Raw genomic sequence first — 17,672 nt, forward strand, 5'->3', positions numbered from 1 at the left:
AAGTCACACAGCTTTTGATTCCAAAGAGCTGCCGGGAATTGATATTCCAGGCGGCTCACTTTAATCCCATGGCTGGACACTTAGGGCAGGATAAGACACTAGCCCGAATAATGGCCCGGTTCTATTGGCCAGGGATTCGTGGCGATGTCTGTTGGTGGTGTACGGCATGCCGCGAATGCCAGTTAGTAAATCCAGCGGCCATTCCAAAAGCGCCTTTGCGCCCTCTCCCATTAATTGAGACCCCATTCGAAAGAATTGGGATGGATCTCGTTGGGCCATTAGATCGGTGAACATGAGGGTACCGCTTTATTTTAGTTCTGGTGGACTATGCAATGCGATACCCGGAAGTAGTGCCTCTTCGCAATATCTCAGCACGCAGTATTGCGGAAGCGCTCTTCCGCATCATCTCCCAAGTTGGAATCCCGAAAGAGATTCTGACTGACCAAGGCACCTCATTTATGTCATGTACACTGAACGAACTGTATGGGTTATTAGGGATTAAGCCGATCCGCACCAGCGTGTATCACCCACAAACGGACGGTTTAGTTGAACGGTTCAATCGCGCCCTCAAGAATATAATTTAAAAATTCGTAAGTGAGGACGCACATAATTGGGATAAATGGCTTGAACCCTTGTTATTTGCAGTGCGAGAGGTCCCCCAAGACTCCACGGGGTTCTCCCCGTTCGAATTATTATATGGGCGTAAGCCACGCGGCATTCTAGATGTGCTTTGAGAAAACTGGGAGGAGGGACCTTCACCAAGTAAAAATGAAATTCAATACGTTATTGACCTGCGCACAAAACTCCACACACACACACACACACACACACACACACACACACACACACACACACACACACCTAACCCAGGAGAATTTGCGGCAGGCCCAAGAACGGCCAACCCGCCTGTATGACAGGGGTATGTGCCTTAGGGAGTTCGCACCAGGAGATAAAGTACTCGTACTGTTGCCCACATCAAGCTCCAAATTGATCGCCAAGTGGCAAGGACCCTTTGAGGTCACACGGTGAGTCAGGGATGTTGACTACGAGGTGAGGCGAATGGACAGGGGTGGGGCACTACAGATTTACCACCTCAATCTGCTCAAACTTTGGAATGAGGAGGTCCCAGTGGCATTGGTGTCGGTGGTTCCGGAGAAGGCGGACCTGGGGACGGAGGTTCCATTGGCATCGCGTACCTCTCCAGTCCCCTGTGGAGACCACCTCTCCCCAACCCAACTCATGGAGCTTGCCCAGTTGCAGACCGAGTTTTCGGACGTGTTCTCACCCCTGCCCAGCTGCACCGACCTCATAGAGCACCACATTGAGACGCCCCTGGGGGTGGTAGTGCATAGCCGCCCTTACAGGCTACTCGAACACAAGAAAAAAGTGGTTTGGGAAGAACTCGAGGCCATGCTCAAAAGGGGCATCGTCGAGGAGTCCCACAGTGACTGGAGCAGCCCGGTGGTCTTGGTACCCAAGGCCGACGGGTCGGTCCGGTTCTGTGTAGACTATAGAAAAGTCAACGCGGTGTCTAAATTTGATGCATACCCAATGCCTCGTATTGATGAGTTGCTCAATCGACTAGGCACAGTTCACTTTTACTCGACACTGGATTTGCAAAGGGTTATAGGCAGATCCCCTTGACTCCATTATCCCGAGAAAAAACGGCCTTTTCCATACCGTTCGACTTACACCAGTTTGTCACACTTCCTTTTGGGCTGTATGAGGTGCCTGCTACGTTTCAGCAGCTAATGGATAGGGTCCTCCGCCCCCACGCCACCTATGCAGGCGCATACCTGGACGACATTATTTATAGTAATGACTGGCCACGGCACCTACAAAACCTGAGGGCCGTCCTTAGGTCACTGAGGTGAGCGGGTCTCCCAGCCAACCCGAAGAAGTGTGTGATTGGGCAGGTTTGCAGTGCGAGAGGTCCCCAAATCCCAGCCAATCAGTCCCCAAAATTATCGAGTGGGGAAGGCAAGGATTAACCGCCATCTTTACTCTAAATTTTTCCCCTCGCAAAAGAATGTGGACCGACACTAAAGGGTAGTTGTGAATGTCCCTGTGCACACACAACACCTTCACTAACTGTGCTCCCCCCAATGCCTCGTCTTGCACCAGGCTTTGGTGAATTGAGGTCTGATTACAGCCAGAGTCCACCAACGACTGATATGTATCCCCTTGGACTCTCACCGGTATGCGATATGCTCCAGCCCTATCGAGGGCGGCTCCTGGCACGTCGGGGATCCAAACCACTGCGCCCACCTCCATTGCCGAGCACTGCTGTTGGAGGTGGCCCGGCTCCCCGCAGTGCCAGCAAACCAGCCCGGGCTTCCTCTCTGCACCGGCGCTCTGGGGCTCACTCACCTGAGGGGGGGAAGAGACAGACACAGAAGGGGGAAACGGGAAGGCACCGCGGGTGCGGCAGGCTGGCTGGGGTGGAGCCGGCCCCCGTCTCCGCAGTGGGGGAACGGGGCAAGGATGGGACACAGAAGGGGAGAGAGAGAGAGAGAGAGAGAGAGAGAGAGGGGAGAAGAGGATGTCCGCTGTCCTGCCATCGGAACAGCCGCCAAATGGTCCTCTGCCAGCTCGATGGCCTGATCTAACGATGCCGGGCGGTGGCACTCTACCCACTCCACGGTCCCTTCCGGTAGACGGGCGATGAACTGCTCCAGTACCACCTGATCGATGATTCCCTCGGCGTCGCAGTCATCGGCCCTCAACCACCACCAGCAGGCGTCCCGGAGTTGCTGGCCAAATGTGAACAGCTGGCCGACTTCCTCCAAGTGCAGAGCACGGAAGCGCTGTTGCTGCTGTTTGGGGGTGCGCCCCACACGCTGGAGGATGGCCCGGTGGAGGTCTGTGTAGATCAGCCGGTGGTTGGCGGGGAGCTGTAGTGCGGCCAGCTGCGCCTCGCCCGTTAGCAGGGGGAGGAGGCGCGCCACGCACTGTTCCCCACCGGCCAGCCCGAGGCCTCTGCTGCCTGCTCGAAGATCGTGAGGAAGGCCTCGGGGTCGTCCTGCGGGCCCATCTTAGTTAGGGTGAGGGGGGAAGGGCCCGCGGCGGTGGAGGTGGTGGACCCCACCGACGCGAGGAGGTGCCGGAACGCCTGTCGATCTTCCTGCTGCGCCAACACCAGGGCCTCGAACCGTTGTTCTTGCTCCTTCCTGAGGGCGACTAGCGCCTGGTGCTGGCTCTGCTGGGCCGTGGCGAGGGCATGGACCAGGTCCGCAAAGGGGGAGGACTCCATGGGGCTGTTCTTTTCCTGTGCTCCGATCCCTGGTTTCGGCACCACTGTGACAGTTCGTATGAGTGGGAGGAGCACAGAAGGACGGCAGGCCAGAGCTGAGTTGACAAAACTCTTTTATTTTGCACTTTTCAGTTGCAATACTCTCCAGCCATGCACGCACGCACACACAAGTCATCTGGTTGGGGAGAGAGCTCTCCTCCTCTGCTCTCTCTCTCTCTTTAAATAGGGCACGGTCACTGGGGAAGACACAAACACATGTTAATAAACATCAGGTGCAGTGATTCTGCCACTTACCTTCCCTGACTCTGCCCTCCGGTCACAGACCGATGCTTGACCACGCCCCTGCTGCCACAGTAATTTTCCCGTATGAAAATCAGTGTACGCCATATTAGCCAAAAGATTGCGTTTTCCCATACAAAATATGGGGAAACCGTATAACTTGACATGTATGTTACACATGATGAAAATGTCTTGCAAAAGAACACAGTTCAAATTAGCAGCTACTATATTTTAACGCTGTGTTACACCATCTGTTACAGTTCTGCCAAAATTTGAAGTGACGGTCCAGCTGCCTCCAACAATAACCATCTTGGACACGTATGCCATCCTCAAAGTGTGTGCAAAGTGAGTGTTCACTATTTAATAATCTTCTGCTTCATTACTCCAGACTGGGATTTAAAAAAAAAAAACACTTTTAACATTTTAAAAAAGCTAATATACTGTCATATCTGCACTCTAAATGTCAGAAGAGACAAAAGTACACACATTCTTTCCTGAAGTAGAAGTAAACTTACTTGTGTAAAAAAAAATTCCAGTAGATGTAGAGATACTGATTCAACTTTACTCAAGTAAAAGTACAAAATTACAGGATGTGAAGTGTACTTTAAAAAAAAAAGCTCTTTAAAGGACATTTCCACCAGCTATTTCTGTGCAAAGCTAACTGAACATCACATAATGTAAAAAATATATATATTTTACATACAGGACACTTTTTTGATGGAATAAAAAATTATTCTATTCCCTTCTAGCAGGTTTCATTCATTTGGTTTGATAGCATGCAATATTGTTAGTATATTGCGTATCCTACATACAGTTAGGTCCATAAATATTTGGACAGAGGCAACATTTTTCTAATTTTGGTTCTGTACATTACCACAATGAATTGTGAACAAAACAATTCAGATGCAGTTGAAGTTCAGACTTTCAGCTTTAATTCAGTGGGTTGAACAAAATGATTGCATAAAAATGTGAGGAACTAAAGCATTTTTTAAACACAATCCCTTCATTTCAGGGGCTCAAAAGTAATTGGACAAATTAAATAATTGTAAATAAAATGTTCATTTCTAATACTTGTTTGAAAACCCTTTGTTGGCAATGACTGCCTGAAGTCTTGAACTCATGGACATCACCAGACGCTGTGTTTCCTCCTTTTTAATGCTCTGCCAGGCCTTTACTGCAGAGTTTTTCAGTTGCTGTTTGTTTGTGGGCCTTTCTGTCTGAAGTTTAGTCTTTGACAAGTCAAATGCATGCTCAATTGGGTTGAGATCAGGTGACTGACTTGGCCATTCAAGAATATTCCACTTCTTTGCTTTAATAAACTCCTGGGTTGCTTTGGCTTTATGTTTTGGGTCATTGTCCATCTGTATTATGAAACGCCGACCAATCAGTTTGGATGCATTTGGCTGGATTTGAGCACACAGTATGTCTCTGAATACCTCAGAATTCATCCGGCTGCTTCTGTCCTGTCTCACATCATCAATAAACACTAGTGACCCAGTGCCACTGGCAGCCATGCATGCCCAAGCCATCACACTGCCTCCGCCGTGTTTTACAGATGATATGGTATGCTTTGGATCATGAGCTGTACCATGCCTTCGCCATACTTTTTTCTTTCCATCATTCTGGTCGAGGTTGATCTTGGTTTCATCTGTCCAAAGAATGTTCTTCCAGAACTGTGCTGGCTTTTTTTTTAGATGTTTTTTAGCAAAGTCCAATCTAGCCTTTTTATTCTTGAGGCTTATGAGTGGCTTGCACCGTGCAGTGAACCCTCTGTATTTACTTTCATGCAGTCTTCTCTTTATGGTAGATTTGGATATTGATACGCCTACCTCCTGGAGAGTGTTGTTCACTTGGTTGGCTGTTGTGAAGGGGTTTCTCTTCACCATGGAAATTATTCTGCAATCATCCACTACTTTTGTCTTCTGTGAATGTCCAGGTCTTTTTGCATTGATGAGTTCACCAGTGCTTTCTTTCTTTCTCAGGATGTACCAAACTGTAGATTTCGCCACTCCTAATATTGTAGCAATTTCTTGGATGTTTTTTTCTGTTTTCACAGATTAATGATGGCTTGTTTCACCTGCATGGAGAGCTCCTTTGACCGCATGTTTTCTTCACAGCAAAATCTTCCAAATGCAAGCACCACACCTCAAATCAACTCCAGGCCTTTTATCTGCTTAATTGAGAATGACATAACAAAGGAATTGCCCACACCTGCCCATGAAATAGCCTTTGAGTCAATTGTCCAATTACTTTTGGTCCCTTTAAAAGCAGGGTGGCACATGTTAAGGAGCTGAAACTCCTAAACCCTACATCCAATTTTAATGTGGATACCTTCAAATGAAAGCTGAAAGTCTGGACTTTGTGTCCATTATATAACTACAACTTGAATATGTTTCAGTAAACAGGTAAAAAAACCAAAATTTGTGTCAGTGTCCAAATATATATGGACCTAACTGTATATTACGCCACTCTACCCAATGGAGAATGAGCGTGCAGTATTGTTACAACATGAAAACAACAAGACAACATGATGTCACACATCAGAGATGTAAAACTTCTGTGGTGTGAGCAACTGACAATTTGTAAACAAACATGGCCACCAGGTTTGCTTCATTAAAAATTGAAGATTTTGATAGAATTTTGGCTGCCAGGTCGCTCTGTTGTGTCTAGCTGTTGAGGTTGATTTTAAAAGTAACTAAGTAAATTATACAGGGGAAAGAAATAATATTAATAACAATAATAATATTTGGCTTGACTGCACTAGCATTGGCCTTCGGTAACACTACACCGGCTGGAAGCTAACTGGACTGCCGTCCTAACAGCACTGAGTCACTGGCAAGCTCGTGTTGGCCTTCGAGAATGCTGATATGAAGAGAGTGTATAATAATAATTGTTAGGGTTTTGCTGGGATACGAACCTGGTTGGCTGGTGTAATAATCCAGCAAACCCCCACTAGGCCACCAGGGGGATGACTCAAGTGCAGAGGCATGAGGCGGAAGTAGAAAAGTATCAAAAAGTTTATTTACAATATTTACAGTCCAAAAAAAATATAATCCAAAAAATGCTCAGAAGATGAAGGGAAAAATAAAATATCCAAAAGGTCAAAGTCAAATACAAAAGCCAAAAAACTAGAAAAGAAAAGGCAAAATACCAACGTTCAGAGGATCCAAAAATGGTAAACACAAAGTCCAAAAAAGTCCAAAAGAAAGCAAAGTACAAAACCACAAAGACACAGGCGAGGAATACGGAACAGAGGTTACTGGAGCTAAACATAACAGCACAAAGACTCCGTGACAAGAGGACTGAACTCAGGGGTATAAATACACAAACTAAAATAGGACACAGGTGACACTAATGAGGACTAGGCGGGGCACAAGACACATGGAAAACAACAAACATAAAACACAGAAACAGTGGCGGCCTCTAGAGGCCAAAACAAACATGACAAGAAAAAAAAATAACAGCGGCCTCTAGAGGCCAAAACAGTCCCAGTCCTAACAGGACCCCCCCCCCCCCCCCCAGGAGCGTCTCCTGATGTTCCCAGGGCGATCCAGATGGGCCGAATGGAAGTCCCGACAAAGTTCTTTATCTAAGACGTCCCGAGCGGGAACCCAGCAGTGCTCCTCAGGACCATAGCCCTCCCAGTCCACTAGATATTGAAGCCCGCCGCGGACCTGGTGGGAGTCAAGCAGGCAATGCACGGTGAACACAGTCTGACCCTGGAAGATGCGGGGGGGTGGGGGGTTCCTAGGGGCAGGGGCATACGTGGACGTCAGTAAGGGCCGCAACAGGGAAACATGGAATGTGGGGTTGATCCTCAGAGTCCGGGGCAACTGGAGCCGGTAGGTGACAGGGTTCACACTGCGCACCACCTTGAAGGGGCCAATGTAGCAAGGAGCAAGCTTGCGGTTCTCCACCCGCAGTGGAAGGTCCTTAGTGGACAGCCAAACCCGCTGCCCAGGGCGGAAAGCATGGGCAGGTCTTCTATGGTGGTTGGCCTGAGTCTGGTTGGTTCTGGAGGTCTGGATGAGGGTCTTGCGACACCATCTCACATATTGGTTGACCGAGGTCACCCCCGCGTCCTCCTCCTGGTCCGGGAACAGAGGTGGCTGGAACCCGAATTGGCACTGGAATGGCAACAGCTTGGTGGCCGATGACTGCAGGGTGTTGTGGGCGTACTCTAACCATGGCAGCCAGGTGCTCCACGATGTCGGGTTATCCATAGCCAGGCCTCGCAGGGTGGTTTCCAGGTCCTGGTTGAGCCTCTCCGTCTGGCCATTGGACTGTGGGTGAAACCCAGAGGAGAGGCTGGCAGTGGCTCCGATGACCTTGCAGAACCCATGCCACACTCGGGAGGAGAACTGGGGCCCTCGGTCTGAGACGATGTCCTGTGGGAGACCAAAGACTCGGAAGACATGATTAAAAATAAGTTTGGCTGTTTCAAGAGCAGAAGGGAGTTTGCACAGTGGTATGAAGCAGCAGGCCTTCGAGAATCTGTTGACTATAACCAAAATGACAGTGTTACCTTGAGACTCAGGGAGACCCGTGATGAAGTTGACTGCCACGTGGGACCAGGGACGCCGGGGAATGGTCAGAGGATGCAGGAGACCCTGGGGACGCTGTCGCAGGTTCTTGGTTCTGGTGCAGACCTCACAGGACAGGACAAATGACCTTACTTCCTTCTCCATGTTAGGCCACCAGAAGCGTCTTTTCAGGAAGTCCAGGGTTCTCCGAGCTCCCGGGTGGGCGGTGAGGGGGGAAGAGTGACCCCACTGGAGAACCTTGGCCTGGGCTTGATGTGGGACGTACAAGAGGCCCGGTGGCCCCGTCCCAGGACCGGGGTCCTGGCGTTGGGCTCGTCGGACGGCCTCCTCAATACCCCAGCGGACAGGGGCCACAATCCGGGACACAGGAATAATAGGCTCGACTTCACTCTCCCTGTTAGTGGCAGAGAACAGCCTGGACAGTGCGTCAGGTTTGGTGTTCTTGGAGCCGGGGCAGTACGAGAGGGTGAAGTCAAACCGACTGAAAAACAGGGCCCACCTAGCCTGTCATGGGTTCAGTCTCTTGGCTTGCTGGTGGTACTCCAGGTTCTTGTGGTCAGTCCAAACCAGGAATGGATGTTGCGCTCCCTCCAGCCAGTGCCTCCACTCCTCAAGGGCCAGTTTGACCGCTAGCAGTTCTCGATCCCCCACATCGTACCGGGACTCCGCAGGACTCAGGCGGTGGGAGAAGTAAGCGCAGGGGTGCAGCTTTCCTTCTGAATGTTGAGAGAGCACCGCGCCAACACCACTGTCCGAGGCGTCCACCTCCATGATGAATGGTTGTGAGGTGTCCGGAAGGACCAGAATGGGTGCCATGCAGAAGCGGTGCTTGAGGTCTTTGAACGCCTTTTCCGCCTGAGGAGACCAGACATAAGATCCACCTGTCCCTTTGGTGAGGTCCGACATGGGTGCTGCTACAGAACTAAAGTTCCTGATAAACTTGCGGTAGAAGTTAGCAAATCCTAAGAACCGCTGAACCTCTTTGACAGACTTGGGAGTGGGCCAGTCCCGGATGGCCAGGGTCTTGGCTGGGTCCATTTGGAGTTGGCCTGTCCGTACAATAAAACCCAGAAAGGAGACCTTGGGAACATGAAATTCGCATTTCTGGGCCTTGGCGAACAGATTGTTCTGTAGCAGCCTCTGGAGACCCTGGCGGACATGGTGGTGGTGCTCCTGCACGGTCTTGGAAAAGATAAGGATGTCGTCAAGGTAGACAAAAACGTACAGGTTAATCATGTCCCTCAAGACGTCATTGATTAGGGCCTGAAAAACAGCTGGTGCGTCGGTGAGTCCGAAGGGCATCACCTGGTATTCGTAGTGCCCAGACGGGGTGTTAAAGGCAGTCTTCCACTCGTCTCCCTGTCAGTTACGGATGAGGTGGTATGCGTTCCGTAGGTCCAACTTGGTGAAGATGGTGGCGCCTTGGATCAGGTTGAATGCTGTGGACATCAGTGGAAGGGGATATCGGTTGCGCACAGTGATCTTGTTCAGGCCCCTGTAGTCAATACATGGTCGGAGCCCCCCATCCTTCTTGCCGACAAAGAAGAAGCCAGCACCAGCAGGTGAGGTGGAGGGTCGAATGAACCCAGAGACCAGGGCGTCTTTGAGGTATTCCTCCATGGCCTTGCGTTCTGGCTGAGAGAGGGAAAACAGTCTGCCACAAGGAGGGGTAGTCCCAGGGAGCAAGTCGATGGCACAGTCGTAGGCCCGGTGCGGAGGAAGAACAGCGGCCCTGCTCTTGCTGAATACCTCCTTCAAATCCCAGTACTCTGTGGGAACTTGAGATAGCTTGGTGAGATCAGGGGGCTTGGCAGGAGACACAGGAGAGCTAGAGAGCAGACAAGAGGCATGGCACACAGGGCCCCATTCCACAACCTGGCTAGTGACCCAGTCTGGTTGTGGCGGGTAAGCCAAGGAAGACCTAGAATAACTGGGAACTCAGGTGAAGGGATATTTCTTCCTTGTGACCTTGAGACTGGAGGAAGACTGGAGAAGTAACTTGGGTGACTCTTCCATCACCTAACGCTTGGCCATCGAGGGCAGACACAGACAGTGGAACTTCAAGGGGTGCAGTCGGGACATTGATGCTTTGGGCAAAGTGGATATCCATAAAGTTTCCAGCCGCCCCTGAGTCTAACAAGGCTTGACAAGAGTGGACGGACTCACCCCAGGAGATGGAGACCGGGATGTAGATTCCTTGGCCAGGGAGTCCGGGAGAGAGGGTAGGCCCCGTCACAACCCTCCCTTGGCTGGATGGGGCGGTCCTTTTCCCAAGAGCTTGGGACATGATACTCGGAAGTGACCAGGCTTGCCACAGTAGATGCAGCACTTGTCCCTCCTTCTGGGCTCCCTCTCGGCTACGGAGAGACGAGTACGGCCAACTTGCATGGGCTCTGGACAGTCACTGGAGGAGGTAGACGGGCTCCATGTTGAGGCAGTCAGGCCGGGGAGGCTCAGGACTTGGCGACGTTCTCTAATCCTGTTGTCCAGACGAATAGCATGTGAGATCAGAGTTTCGAGGTCACTTGGGCATCCAATCGAGGCCAGGCCGTCCTTGATGGGGTCAGACAAACCATGGTGAAAGGCTGAAACCAGGGCAGCCTCATTCCATCCGCTGACTGCTGCGAGCGTCCGGAACGATATGGCGATATGGCTTCCTCCTTGCCGGATGGACATGAGCTTTCTGGCTGCGTCGGAACTGATGTCCGCCTGGTCAAAGACCCGAAGCATCTCTTCAGTAAACAGTTCAAAATCAGAGCACTCGGGTCCCCGTCTCTGCCAGATAGCTGTTGCCCAAGCTCGTGCCTTACCAGCTAACAAGGTTATCACAAAAGCGATCTTGCAGCGATCCGTAGTGTAGGTGGTAGGCTGGAGCTCAAAGGTGAGTTGGCACTGGGTAAGGAACTCCCGGCACTCACCGTGCTTGTCGTCATACCTCTGTGGTGCAGGAAGGCTGGGTTCGCGAGGTGAAGGAGACAGTGTGGCGGGAGGCACTGGAGCAGGAGCTGGAGCAGGATGAGGAGATGCAGGCAGAGGTGTCAGCTGTGCCAGGGTTTTCCCAATTTGCTGAAGCAGTACCTCGTGGCGAGCAAGGGCCTCACGTTGGCTTGTGAGCGTTCGTCCATGAGTGTCCATGGTCGCTCCGAAGCATGTCAAAGCTGCCATAATTCCCTGAAGGTTGGCCGGGTAGACAGTTGAAGCAGCCTCTGCTGAGTCGGTCATGACGGAGTCTTCCTGTTAGGGTTTTGCTGGGATACGAACCTGGTTCGCTGGTGTAATAATCCAGCAAACCCCTACTAGGCCACCAGGGGGATGACTCAAGTGCAGAGGCATGAGGCGGAAGTAGAAAAGTATCAAAAAGTTTATTTACAATATTTACAGTCCAAAAAAAATATAATCCAAAAAACGCTCAGAAGATGAAGGGAAAAATAAAATATCCAAAAGGTCAAAGTCAAATACAAAAGCCAAAAAACTAGAAAAGAAAAGGCAAAATACCAACGCTCAGAGGATCCAAAAATGGTAAACACAAAGTCCAAAAAAGTCCAAAAGAAAGCAAAGTACAAAACCACAAAGACACAGGCGAGGAACACGGAACAGAGGTTACTGGAGCTAAACATAACAGCACAAAGATTCCGTGACAAGAGGACTGAACTCAGGGGTATAAATACACAAACTAAAATAGGACACAGGTGACACTAATGAGGACTAGGCGGGGCACAAGACACATGGAAAACAACAAACATAAAACACAGAAACAGTGGCGGCCTCTAGAGGCCAAAACAAACATGACAAGAAAAAAAATAACAGCGGCCTCTAGAGGCCAAAACAGTCCCAGTCCTAACAAATAATAATAATAATAATAATAATAATAATAATAATAATGGCTTTTTTCATGGTCTATCAGATATATTCCATTCAGCTACTCATCTTCAATTCATTCAATATCATGCTAGCTGAATGGAATATATCTGATAGACCACTCAACACCAGGCAATTTTATTTAAATATATTATTCAGATCCACAATGTATTTCGGATGAAAAATGTGAGTTTTTTCATATCTTCATATCTTCAAGCCAACATGTGATTTTCCTTTTATTATATCAACACATAAACAAAAAAAATCCCCAAATTTATCAAAACAATTAATCAATTTCCTCACGAGTGACAGAGAGAGATTTATGTCACGGTTTTGGTTCTGCATGTCCCGGATGGAGCTCGTATGAAAAATGCCAGTGATGAGTGGCGAATTTTTCAGTAAAACACTCAGGTCTATGCAATAAATGGCTTTTTTCTGTGGTTGAGTCTCCCTCTTATCAATAGTTTTCATCTAGTTATGTCTTTTTATTTGGGATATGAATCGATGGACACACCAAGGGGCCATCTTTTCTGTGTTATTGTTCCACCTATTTAGGTTGAAATCAGTATTGATTTTGGGAACGCGCGCAATGTTGCAAAATAAATATAATCGATAAGTTCCCTCAAATGCATTAAAACCAAAGTAACGAATCTGATTTGAAAATGTAAGGAGTAGAAAGTAGATATTGGTGTTACAGTGTGGGGGGTAAAAGTAAAAAGTTGTCAAAAAAACAAATCCTCAAGTAAAGTATAGATAGTTAAAAACTCGACTTAAGTACAGTAATGAAGTATTTGTATTTAGTTTCTTCCCACTGCAGTAAGTGTGACTTTAAGAGATTAATCATTCCTGGAAAAACTGAACCAAAGCTCAAACATTTATGTTGGAATTACAGTATGCTGGATTTTAGGATTGTTTCACTTTAAAAATTTACAGTGAGTCATTTTTAACCCCAAAACCTGTCATTATAAGTGTATAAAAATCATATGCCATATTTTCTGTACTACGATCTACAGATATGCGTACGGGAAGCCGATGAATGGGACGGTGAGGGCCACTGTCTGCCATAACAACTACAAAGAGATTCCCATTATCTGTAGGAAGTATAAAATGGAGGTTAGTCATTTTTATTTTTAATCAAGAGAAAATGCTTGTAAGTGAAACTATCACACTTCCTTAGTGACTCCTTTGTATTAAAAGAAAGTTGTTTGTGCTTCATACTTTGTAACTCGAACCTTCCTTCGAAATACTCAACACTGACATTAAGTTTCCCTTAAATGCTATTCAGATGGGATTATTTTTCCTTTATTTCCACATAAGTAAGAAAGTACGACTGTTTCACATGGGATAAGCGATCTCTGTATGAACTCACAGGTCACATGACTATAACCTATTTATAAGCTGTAAAAACCTTTGAAAGTGTTGCTTCTCTGCCACATCCTTTTAAATATTGTCTATTTTATAGTTTTCCATTTTTAAACTCAGACTCTTTGGTTTCAGTGGGAGACAATAAAAAATACTGAGCACTTCTTAGACATGCTTCCTTGATTCAAACATTAGAAAAATCCAAGAGATAGTCCTTTACTAATTACATGACACACTTCCACATGCAAATTTAATCCAATCCAAAATATCAGCAAAACATTCATTTATAACCAAAGCCACGCAGACCAGGAGAAACATTTACTGAAGATGACTAACACAATTCTGTAATACAAGTTTTATCTACTGGTAAACAGCGTTGGTTGGTTACTTTCTTCATGTTATTGATGATCTGTTCATGCTGAAGTTCATTGTTTGTTCACGTTAAAGCTAGACGGCCTTTCGATTTCATCAAATCAGTGAAATTTAGTTCCGTCTGAAATGTGGTGATTGTGATATCTGTTTATTTCTGTAACATTTCACAAAATATCAGACCATTCTGTGGCTGGGAAGTTATTTAATTTGAGGGGATTAAAGCAAATAATGTGCATGAAATCGCTCGCTTTGCGCAGTCAAGCAGACAGAGGAAGTCCGTGTGCGCATGCGCAGGTTTACCTTCTGCTTCTTCTTTTGGGTTTTACGGCAGCTGGCATCCACAGTGTTGCATTACTGCCATCTACAGGTTTCCCTTTGAGCGTGCGCTGACAGTTCCATCATTCTGTCGCTAAACAAACAGCTGATCACACCGAGGTGCTCACTGAGCGCTCATATTTATTAGTTTGGTCCTGTGTTTCCTTTCCTTCATATATAACATAATGTCTTTTCTTCTCGCTTTTCATTACTGTAGTCACTCTTTCACATTTCATTCGCACACTCACATCCTCCATTTTTCTCTCCTGTTTCAAATTTGTATCCCACAATGCCTTGCGTGAACGGGGAAAGCCCACCACGTGATGCAAGACGTAGTATCTTGAATTGGGTCATGGTGAAGCAGAAAAAATAGCCGAAAATTTAGAGTCACATGGCCTGAAATTCATTAATTGTTCTATTTGATAATAATAATAATAATAATAATAATAATAATAATAATAATAATAATAAAAATTGGAAGCCTGTGATTCGAATTCAGTAGCTTTTGGTCCACTAAACAAAAATAATTGGGTGTCGGGAAAATTCTTTTTATGACCTACACTTGAAAAATCTGAAAGGCAGTCTAGTTTTCAATAATCTGTTTAACATAGTCAGTTAAGGGGACCTTTTAGAAAGATCAAATATTTCTATAACAATATATTGTGCGATGATAAATCATGACAAAAGTTATGATGAATCAGATCGATGAAATAAAAAATGAATCATGATTATTATCAGGCTGTGTAATCTCTTCATTTTTCCTTGCTGTAATTGTGTTTTTTAGACAGCAGAGGGTGGAATAATGTACAATAACAATCGGGAATACATATGACTTCACCTTAGGCAGAAGTAACACAGATCTAGTGCTGCAACAACACAAAAAATAACAGATGTAAAATGTGAAAGAGCTGTTGTGTGATTGTGTACAAATAGATTTAACAAGAAATCAGAGCTATCTCTCTCTTTTTGCAGACTGCTGAAAGATAAAGAAAGAGAAACAAATGGACGAAGTAAAAATGTTCATACATTTATGAAGAAAAAATATATTTGTTCACGTTTTTCATTTTTAATAAAATGAATATTTTGGTGAAGATGCTATTACATTTTATTCCAACCTGTACAAATGAGGGCAAATAGTTACACTTAGTTATTAACAAAATGTAACAAAAGTAAAGACTTAAGTTGATAAATAATAGGAAAATAAATGTTGGGGTTTTTTTGGTAATACAATTTTCTTAATTTAGTTTTTTTTGGGGGGGTTCAAAAATACTGTGGGAAAATGGAATTGTGAACTTAATATCATGAATCAAATCGAATTGTGAACTGGGTGAATCTTTACATGCCGAGCGACTAACATCCAATACCAGTGTGTAAGGACTGATACAGATTCATACAAATTTGAGATGTGATTATTTTTGTCTTTTTCTGTAAAGTTGTTCAGTGACATTGTTCTTGATAAATTTTCTTTAAATAACTTTCTTTTCCTTTAGACTGACAAGAATGGCTGTGCAGAACGTGTCATAAATCTGAAAGAATTTGCATTAAACGATTCACGCTCTGAGTCAATCGTAGCTGATTGTGAAGTGGAAGAATACGGAACTGGTTAGAGATTACTGTTATTGCCATCATTATTGGACAAATACATGTTTTTATGCTTTTAATTTTTTTAAAATTATTAATAGTTTTATGTGTTGGCTTGGCCATTTGGACCAAATATACAAGTAAACTTTAATAAAACCATCTTGAATATCTTGAGTATCAGCAAGCAAAGAGAAATTTCTGAAGTCTAATTCTAGACCTCTCAACTAATTTCAACCTTAACACTTCTAAATTGGCTGATTTAGAAAATGTGTTTGCCAATAAAATTCAATTTCAAACTTTAAAATAATTAAAATTAAAATAGGATTAATAATCTTTGATGTGCCATTCTCAGAAAATGTGATGAGTAAGGTAAAGACATTTTTTTATTGTATACATTAATTTTAGTTACAATCCCTGTAAATATATTTAATAGACAAAACGTATATTTCATGAATTCACAAAGCAAGAGAGATCATTATTATTATGAAAAAAATAATGCCCAGTTGTTGTCTTTACCATTACCCTGTAGAGTAATAGTAAAGACAACACTGGGCAACAGTAAAGACATCTCATCTCATTATCTCTAGCCGCTTTATCCTGCTCTACAGGGTTGCAGGCAAGCTGGAGCCTATCCCAGCTGACTACGGGTGAAAGGCGGGGTACACCCTGGACAAGCCGCCAGGTCATCACAGGGCTGACACATAGACACAGACAACCATTCACACTCACATTCACACCTACGCTCAATTTAGAGTCACCAGTTAACCTAACCTGCATGTCTTTGGACTGTGGGGGAAACCGGAGCACCTGGAGGAAACCCACGTGGACATGGGGAGAACATGCAAACTCCGCACAGAAAGGCCCTCGCTGGCCACGGGGCTCGAACCTGGACCTTCTTGCTGTGAGATGGCAGTGCTAATCACTACACCACCGTGCCGCCCCCAGTAAAGACATCTCATGGCATTTTTGGGTCACTGAGTCCAGAAAAAAAATCTAAACAAATTATGCTTTTATTATTCCATCTTAACTTGCTACTTGGTTAATGAAACTTTTTCAACATGCAGCATCATTATTGTTGTCATTCGGGGGTAATGGCAAAGACAGTTTATTTCTCCGACATCTCGAAATTTCATATTTACCTGATCAGTATCCTGGATTCCAAAATTGTTGCACCAGTGATTTTTTCAAAATGGCTGATCAACATTGTTGTCCTTCCTCATGTAGCTGCACTGCCCTCTATTGTCAAAGCCCTGAGTTACAGCATGATTTTACCATTTGGGTAATGGTAAAGACATCAAGAAAGTAGACATTCTTGTGCATGTATTTTAGGCTCTACACCAAAAGCCGCTGAAGCAAAGATCATGATATTTTCCACAATAAAAAACTGAAAGTATAGAGCTCATATTGCAGAAAGAAAAGTGAAAATAAATGTAAAAACAAAGGAATTATTTTCATTCAAATGTCACTAATCCTCATTTAGACACATCGCAGTCATGACATTTTGGTATATTTCATATATATATATATATATATATATATATATATATATATATATATATATATATATATATATATATATATATATCAAATGCAGACAAGTTGTCTCAATATTTTTTTACTGCTCTGTTAAATTCTTTCTTAAAATAAATATATAATAGAGGACCAGGATTAATGGAGAAAAAAAAAAAAAAACACCATGTTTAAAACTGGTGGCACGGTGGTGTAGAGGTTAGCGCTGTCACCTCACAGCAAGAAGGTCCGGGTTCGAGCCCCGTGGCCGGTGAGGGCCTTTCTGTGTGGAGTTTGCATGTTCTCCCTGTGTCCGCGTGGGTTTCCTCCGGGTGCTCCGGTTTCCCCCACAGTCCAAAGACATGCAGGTTAGGTTAACTGGTGACTCTAAATTGACCGTAGGTGTGAATGTGAGTGTGAATGGTTGTCTGTGTCTATGTGTCAGCCCTGTGATGACCTGACGACTTGTCCAGGGTGTACCCCGCCTTTCGCCCATAGTCAGCTGGGATAGGCTCCAGCTTGCCTGTGACCCTGTAGAAGGATAAAGCAGCTAGAGATAATGAGATGAGATGTTTAAAACGGAATTTGTCACATTTTCT

At 45.5% G+C, this 17,672-nt stretch overlaps 1 protein-coding gene across 1 annotated transcript in view; it reads left to right on the forward strand.

Moving 5' to 3' along the window:
* The window catches only part of LOC132892687 (alpha-2-macroglobulin-like), a 156,973-nt gene that overhangs the window by 20,145 nt on the left and 119,156 nt on the right, over positions 1 to 17,672 (forward strand). Inside the window, exons 7-8 of the mRNA XM_060930999.1 lie at positions 3,793 to 3,877; positions 12,948 to 13,047. Of these exons, the coding sequence (XP_060786982.1) occupies positions 3,793 to 3,877; positions 12,948 to 13,047 (185 nt within the window). The remainder of the gene's footprint in view (positions 1 to 3,792; positions 3,878 to 12,947; positions 13,048 to 17,672) is intronic.

Source organism: Neoarius graeffei, chromosome 10 (assembly GCF_027579695.1).
Source record: "Neoarius graeffei isolate fNeoGra1 chromosome 10, fNeoGra1.pri, whole genome shotgun sequence".
Classification (NCBI taxonomy): domain Eukaryota; kingdom Metazoa; phylum Chordata; class Actinopteri; order Siluriformes; family Ariidae; genus Neoarius; species Neoarius graeffei.